A 7,933-nucleotide genomic window follows, 5' to 3' on the forward strand; every position below is an offset into this window, starting at 1 on the left:
TGTCACAGTTGCATTGGTTTGAATTTTGGGGTTTTGTAGGCTGTAAGGGTCGGGCCTAAGGCTTCAGGATAAGGCCTATAGGACGTCCTAGCAAGGCCCACGAAAATATTTTAAAAAAATAAATTTTGAAAAATGATTTATAAATAATAAATTACATAACACGGTGAGTCGACCAATAGTTCAACAAAATGCGGAGATAGGCTCGCTAAAGGCCCACGGAGAAGAGGGTTTTGGATTGTGTCTTTAGCCTTGTTGTTTTAATGTGCCTTGCAACATCATGGTGGCCCACGACAAATTTGATCTAATATGACCTATGAATGTGTCTAAATTACCCTGATAATTTGAATCAAGATCAAAGGTAAAATATTTTTTAATTGAATTTAGGCCAAATGACTATTTCCCACCCAAAATTTAGTGCAAATTCAATTTCTCATCCGTCAATTATCAAAAATCTAAATACCCACATATTTATTAAATTTTACTATTACTATTAGGGGTAAAATTATTATTTATAAAAGTATTTAAAAATAAAAATTTATTACATTTTCACCCCCTAGGTTTAAAACTAACAAATTTCACCCCACCTAAGGTTGAAAAATCAACTTTTCTCTCTAGGGTTTTTCTAGGATATTGTCGATGGCCGGAGATAATGACAACGATCGCTTTTTGCCTCTCTCTTAACTTCTCTGTCAACCTCCTTTTTTGTTCCTGACAAACCTCAATTGATAAGAGTTGGAGACGAAGGTGTTCCTTCGTCTTCCAATAAAAATGATAATTCATCTTCATCAAAGATAAAAATGATACATTATCGTCATCTCTCAGACAACGACAACATGTCATCTTCTTCTCAAACAAAGACGATTCATCTTTGTCTCACATCTTCATATGGAGATGATCGATTCATCTTTATCAATCAGTTTTATCAACCAATGATAGTTGAAAATGAAACACCGTTGAGAGAGATGCCAGAAAGGAGGGAGAACCCATCCACTAGCAATATCTAGAAAAACCTTTGCGAGGAGATGAAGTTTTTCAAATTTTAGGTAAGGGGAATTTGTTAGTTTTTAAATATGGGAGGGTGAAAATATGATCAATTTTTAGTTTTTTTAAATATTTTTATTAAATGACAAATTTATCCCTAATAGTAATAATGAAATTTGAGAGACTAATAGGTATTTAGATCTTTTATAGTTAAAAAATAAAAAATTGAGTTTGCACCAAGCCTTGGGTGGGAAATAGTCATGTGCCCTTGAATTTAACTTGTAAATCTAGAGTGGCCCTCATTCAAGCTTGGTCCAGATTAAATGTAATTTCAATTTTATTTATCACACAATAAATATATGTTCATTGTATTCGTTACCAAAAGAGAAAGACATGATAATATTATTAACATTCATATAGAAATTAGATATAAATAAACATTATTTTAAATCTTTAAAATATATTTTTGATTTCGTGTTTGCACGTGTAGTGTATTATCATTCAATTAAAATGTATTTACCGTTATCATATAGGTAATGGGGTGTTTTAACATGTCTAATAAAAACACAACAAAAATACTACAAGATTAAGATAATAACATATAGTTTTGTTTTATTCAAGTTATTTGAGTTCAAATTAAATAAATCAAATTTGAGTCAATTCAGATTAAATTTAAAGTATATTATTTTCAAACCAAATTGAAATTTTAACTCGTTGATCTTAAATTGATTTTAAACTGACTTTTTTGAATTGAATTGATCTCAAACTAAACTATATTTGGGTTTAGTTTAAATCGAATTTAACCTTAGTATTGTTTTGGACTTGAACCAGGTTGATTTGATCATAAAAGCAAGTTCAATTCGGTTCAAATTAGTTTAAATTTATTTAAGTCAAACTCGAATAGGGAGGATTGACTCATTGATGAAACTAAGTCAAACCCAAGCTAGAGAGAGTTTGGCTCAACTATCTCAAATTCGGTTTCCAGCTTGATTCATATCTATATTCAAATCATGTCAAAAAATTATCAAAACGATATAATTTTGTTAGTAAATTGCAAACTCGAGTTATAGATTAAAACCACGAATCTAAATTATGAATTCAAGCCAAGTTTCAAACTTCAAACCTAAGAACTAAACCAAACTTGAGTTACTTTTAAGTTTAACTCAATGAATTCGAATCAAACTCAAAGCAATCAATTTTTCATTTAAATTGAATTCTAACCAAGAAGTGTTTATGCTTGTTTAGCGTATCCACTCCTTTAATTTGCATTTGAATGAAACGAGGGTCAAGCCTTTGATTTAATTTGGTTATTTGCTCCATACACATTTTTGAGAATTTATGATATTCCCCTCTCTAGCAAGTCCCTGCAAAATTTTCTCTTTTGGGCATTTTACAGATTTTTAGAATGGAGCCCATAGAGCCCATTTCTCCTTGTTGCTCATATTGGACCTTTGGGAATAATGAACGAAGCCCATCTCTATTGGCTCATGGCTTCTAAGACATGCATGTTTATCAAATTCAGAAGGGTCGTTCAAAACATATGCATTCATCTTATCAAACCATTCGAGGGCAGAATTTGATTTGCGCTGATTTTGAGCAAGATATAACTTATGATGGATATGAATTTAAAAGAGTCCTATGGAGATTAGTGAGTTAAGGTTTGAACTCATTTTAAAACAAATTTATTTTGAATTTAATCTGAATAAATTTACATTTAAATATTTAAATTGATTCATATTCATATTATTTCATAAAAGTAAGCCCAATCATTGGTTTGAATTTATAATATTCAATACATGATATCATAGAAATATTATTTATAAAATAAATAATATTATCGACAAGATAAAGTATTATTGAAGGAATGAACAAACTAAACTTTAGTCAAATTACTAAACTAAAACTTTAGCTTCAAATCAACTCTTTCAATCAAAACTTAAATTAGAGCTTCAAAATGACTTGGTAATTTCCTATTTTGTTTTTTTGGCAGCAATTTTTTTAGATGGTAAACATCCTCTACTAATGTTAATACATGATATCCTTTTATAATTTATGTTAAAATATTAAATGTTAAAATATGTTATCTCAATGCGGTGTTTCTTCAAGACTTCATATCACAATAATCAAATTATCAGTGCATGCATGAAATCAAACATTTTTTAATATATAATTAGATAAATAAATGATATGTTATATGATTAGGTGTAATTTTGTCTTTGATTAAAAATCATTCAATGTTAAAAACTATAAAAGTAGACTTTTGGTATCTCCAACCAAATCATATTAAAAACCTTCGTCTATTTATCTTTTGTGTTTCTCCATATTCTTGAACAAAATCCTCCAACTATGTATTGTATTTCTCATTAGTGGAAATCTTATCACCAATAGCAATTAGTTTAGAACATTTGATATAAAATACTAAACATATTCTCAGGTCAGGTCAAGCTATATCGTGCCCTATTTGACACAACCCATTAGGCTCATAAGCCATGTTAGGTCAAGATAAGCAAAATTGTGTCCGTCAACTTGTCAAAAATTAAATTTATACATATTTTCATATTTTATAATTTTTTATTTTTGCAAATCGTATTAGATTAACTCACAAATTATCCTCTCAAACTTCAACATGACTTGTTTTACTAACAGGCCGTAACATAACTCACAATTTTGTAGATTATGTCTATTGGTTAGACTTTTTTAATTAACCTAGGGTTGTATCAACACCCATCACCGGGTCAATCAAGAACTCGATTAATATATTCTTATGAACAATCTAGAACAATTGAAAAAATTAATCTAAAGAAAGACTAGCTTGACTTTATATTTGACGATGACATTTTACCCGACATGAAGAAAACTAGTATTGAATAGATAATAATTGGCTACATTTCCTTATCATTGAAATTGTCAAAATTCACATTTGTGTTCAACGATTTCTGTTAAGAGTTGTTAATGACCTTGCCAATTTCCTTTTTTTTAATTTTTTTTTTTGGCAGCTACATTATTAGATGATAAGCATCCACTCATAATGGTAAAATATGTTATTCGAATAATTATTATTTTAAAAAGTAAAATCATAAAGCAAAAACCCAACTTGTTGGTTTCAAATTTGCATCGAAGAAAAGTATATTAAACCATTTGAAATACAATGCAAAAATCCACTTACAATACCGCAGAGTGGGAAAAGAATACTAATTTCTTCCAAACCCATGCTCAAGTCATATAAATATTAATATAAAGAATGACTAACTAATCAAAAGTTTGACCAACTTGCATGCATGGAGAGCTACGTTTACCTACCACGATATCTTAGCTTTATTTTATTACTATTTTATATTAAAAAATATGATTATATGATAACAGTAGCTTCAATTTTGTTTAAGGAAATTGGTTTTAATATCTTGAAAAAGATTAGGGAAACTGATGGGGATCTATCCTATCAGCTTTTGTGAACACAAACAGAATTTTTAGCAATCTCTTCCTACAAATTCTAGATTTGCACTTGCAGCGCTGGTAATAGAAAACTGATAACGAGATGAGTTCATATAAGGTTCCAGACAACTTGGAGGTCATTCTTAGCCATGCTGACTCTACAGATATTGTCGATCGCCTTCACGCTGGAGTTTTCCTGAAAGAAAAGAAAGAGGTATGTCCTCTATATCATTTTTAGAGTTACTTTTTGTACTAGCAATCAACTTCAATAATAAATCAATATTGCAGAAGTTTTTCATTGAGAAGAATTCTGGTGCAAATGCATTCGAGTTGTATGCGAGGGGTCTATCAGTTGCTTTTGAAAACGATCAACAAAGGGGTCTATCAATTGCTTTGGAAAATGATCAAAATTCTTGGATCTGGACTTCGGAGGGAGACACTGAGTATGTAATATATAATTAAATTTTGTTCGTTGTGCCTTAATTTCCTGATGCCAAAAGGAGTTTATGGCTTAGTTTGAATGAGTTTATTTCAAACTGAAGCTCGAATTCAATAGCTTTACTTGAAGTTGACTCATTTATCTATTTGGTAATATTATTTATCACATTGGTGTAACTATATTGACTATTGGACAATACTTTTTACACCATCTATGACCCCTAATAACACTATTTACTAGTTTGAATGAGTTTAAATTTGAATAGGGTATTATGCTTTTGATCCAAGCTTAGGTGGGCTTGGCTCTGCAAGCTCAAGCTGGCTTGGCTTTGCTTGGATCAAATTCAACATTATTGACTAATTGTATTTAAGTTGTCTTTTGGCAGTGCTGTTGAAGTGGTTGAGGCGGTAAAAGTACATAAGCTTGAGGTGAAAAAGAATTTCCCTATATGTATGCTCACCCCAAGGACTTCTTACAGGGTTTTATTTATATTAAAGAAGAAGAATGATAATGAGGGACTTGACAAACCAGTGAAGCTGAAACTCCTACTACCCAACCAAGAGCCAGTTGAATGCTCACAAAATTTGAGTTCCATCAATGAAAACAAATGGACAGAGATCCTAGTTGGTGATTTTATAACCCCTTGTGATCATATGTTTGGGGACGTGGAAATCTCAATGGCACAGACTGATAGTGAATATATGATGAAAGGACTTGTTGTCAACAAAATCCTCATTTGTCCAATAAAGAAGGATTGGAAGGAGCTGAGTGGGGAGCATCAATGGGATAGTCTCTTGGATCCTCTCAATGTTGACCTTAGCAAGATTCTGACAGGATATGGTGAAAGACTTGATGCCATTTATGACTGCATAATTACAGATGTAAATTCACCTAGGAGTGAAAGTCCCATGTATGAAGAAAAAGAATTTTTTTCTAGAGTTGGCCCAGACAAAGGCAAAGCAATGAAATGCCAAATATACGAAGTGAAAAAGTATGTCTATGCATGGGTTAGTGCTTCCTTCCCGTTTAAATTGTCAAGTCGAAACAAACGTGCTTGGATTGGTTATGTGGCTGTGGCTACAGATGAAGGAATGAGATTGCTAGGCAGGAGAGACATTTTGGTTTGCTGGAGAGGAACTTACAATACCGCGGAGTGGAAAAAGAATATTAATTTCTGGCTAACCCCTGCTCAAGTCATATATCCGACTGTCACTAAAGCTAAGGTGCACAGTGGATTTTACTCCATCTACACAGACTTAAAAGACGGTAAAAGTAGTGCTCGAGTTGAGGTAAATTGTAATATTATAGTCTGATACCTAGCCATTTGTTATGATATTATCCCCTTTGAACACAGTTTGTTGCAATCTTAGTTTAGGAGCTCCGTTCAAAAGTTGATTAAGTGGTATGCCCCTACATGCCTAGTATCTCTTCTTTTATATATCCAACATCCTCACGGTGAATATCCCTATCGGGTCAACTATTATTGCACATAAAAATACCTAAAATCTTTCTTATGATTTCCAACTGTTTAATTGATAATGCTCAAGTACTTATACAAACTCAACATTTATCTCATGTTTTGTCAATAAAAATTTGCTACTTAGAGGTAGTTTAGTCGACTGTCAATATATTACTATTATCCACTTCAGATAATAGTTTTGTTTTTAGGTTTTGTAAACCAAAATTTTTCTTAGAAGTTTGGAAGCTTAGAGGTCCAGTCTTGTCCTTCCCAAAGCATATGAAATATTTATACATATCTAATATAGCTCTTATGTTTATTGAAATGGGATTTGTTTGAGGTGTTACATCAACTCTTTTTATTATATCTATGATTACGATTACATTAGACCTATATAGTTTATTATTGTAGGGTTCATAAGTAATCATTTATATTTTCTATTTATATAGGTTATTGATGAAGTTCAGCATTTGATAAATTTATACCAAGATGAGGAAGTCAGTGTAACAATAACAGGATACAGTCTAGGCGCAGGTCTTGCTACATTGAACGCAGCTGATATAGTGTCCAATAAATATAATAAGCCTAACCCTAATCCAAAGAATAAGGAATTCTTGGTCACAGCCTTTGTGTTTGGGAGCCCTAAGGTCGGAGACATAGCCTTCCAAACTGAATTCAATAAGCACATATTAGAGAGGAAGCTACATCTCTTGCGCATTGAAAATGTGAAGGACTTCATCACTGGGATTCCACTCGGAAGCTATGTTAAAGTGGGAAATGAGATAACATTTACCCCAACCAGTGCAACCTCATATGAGTATGGCAAGGTAGGTGTTGACCATAAATTGAAGAATTATATCAGAGAAATTCGTGCACTACCGTATTCCTCGCGCAAGGCATCATAAATTCCTTCCTCTGAGGAAGAGTCAGGTTGTAGTTTTTCTTGTTTCTATTTTGTTTATGAGTGCCGGTTGGCACGTTTGTGTGTGTTGACTTATGTGCTAAGCCATTTGAGCAATCTGTCTTTTGTTGTGTGTGTGTGTGTGTGTGAGTGGAAGAAATTTTACATTTAGTGCAACTTCATATGAGTACGGCAAAGTGGTGCGATATTGATTATAACATTTGTGAGTATTTTTACAATCATTTTAATGTTATAGGTTATTCAAATAACATGTAGCAGCGATTTTAGTATATGCTAAACATCCTCTAAATGTTAGAAATTTGTTATCTCAGTAGTACGCTTGGAAAACTTTTCAGTATTCAAAATGCGTGCATGCATGTTTGGGAGGGCAAAGCTGGTGGTAAAATTTTAAAATTTGCATGGAAATTTTTATTAACTCCCTACAAATTCAGTTTTTGTTCTCTGGCCACCCCAATTTTTTTTTTTTTAAAAACCCTTTAGTCCCATACATGTAACTTTCTAATTACTTTCAGGTTCTATTATTCTTTAAATGTTATATGTTGTCCCCTAATTTTTTTTTTTCAGCCCCATAGATTGATTTGCTTAAGATATATAAATTTAATTATGACTCATATTTGAACATCTTTGAAGTTGTTTTGTAAGTGCACAACCTTAGCATTCAATTCACATTTAAAGCAAGCCTAAAAGTGGGACTCCAAAA

The 7,933-nt window shown here is 32.0% G+C and overlaps 2 protein-coding genes across 2 annotated transcripts; both read left to right on the top strand.

The window, feature by feature from the left end:
* The first annotated feature begins 4,412 nt into the window (after positions 1 to 4,412).
* Positions 4,413 to 4,875, top strand: LOC123219739 (lectin-like). The gene is made up of 2 exons (XM_044641721.1): positions 4,413 to 4,627; positions 4,702 to 4,875. Exons 1-2 carry the CDS (start codon positions 4,517 to 4,519, stop codon positions 4,873 to 4,875), a joined length of 285 nt encoding a protein of 94 aa, XP_044497656.1. The 5' UTR covers positions 4,413 to 4,516.
* A 368-nt stretch (positions 4,876 to 5,243) lies between these two features.
* LOC123219607 (phospholipase A1-II 1-like) lies at positions 5,244 to 7,504 on the top strand. Its single transcript, XM_044641610.1, has 2 exons — positions 5,244 to 6,141; positions 6,761 to 7,504. Exons 1-2 carry the CDS (start codon positions 5,305 to 5,307, stop codon positions 7,214 to 7,216), a joined length of 1,293 nt encoding a protein of 430 aa, XP_044497545.1. The 5' UTR covers positions 5,244 to 5,304; the 3' UTR covers positions 7,217 to 7,504.
* The last annotated feature ends 429 nt before the right edge of the window (positions 7,505 to 7,933 follow it).

Source organism: Mangifera indica, chromosome 6 (assembly GCF_011075055.1).
Source record: "Mangifera indica cultivar Alphonso chromosome 6, CATAS_Mindica_2.1, whole genome shotgun sequence".
Taxonomy (NCBI): domain Eukaryota; kingdom Viridiplantae; phylum Streptophyta; class Magnoliopsida; order Sapindales; family Anacardiaceae; genus Mangifera; species Mangifera indica.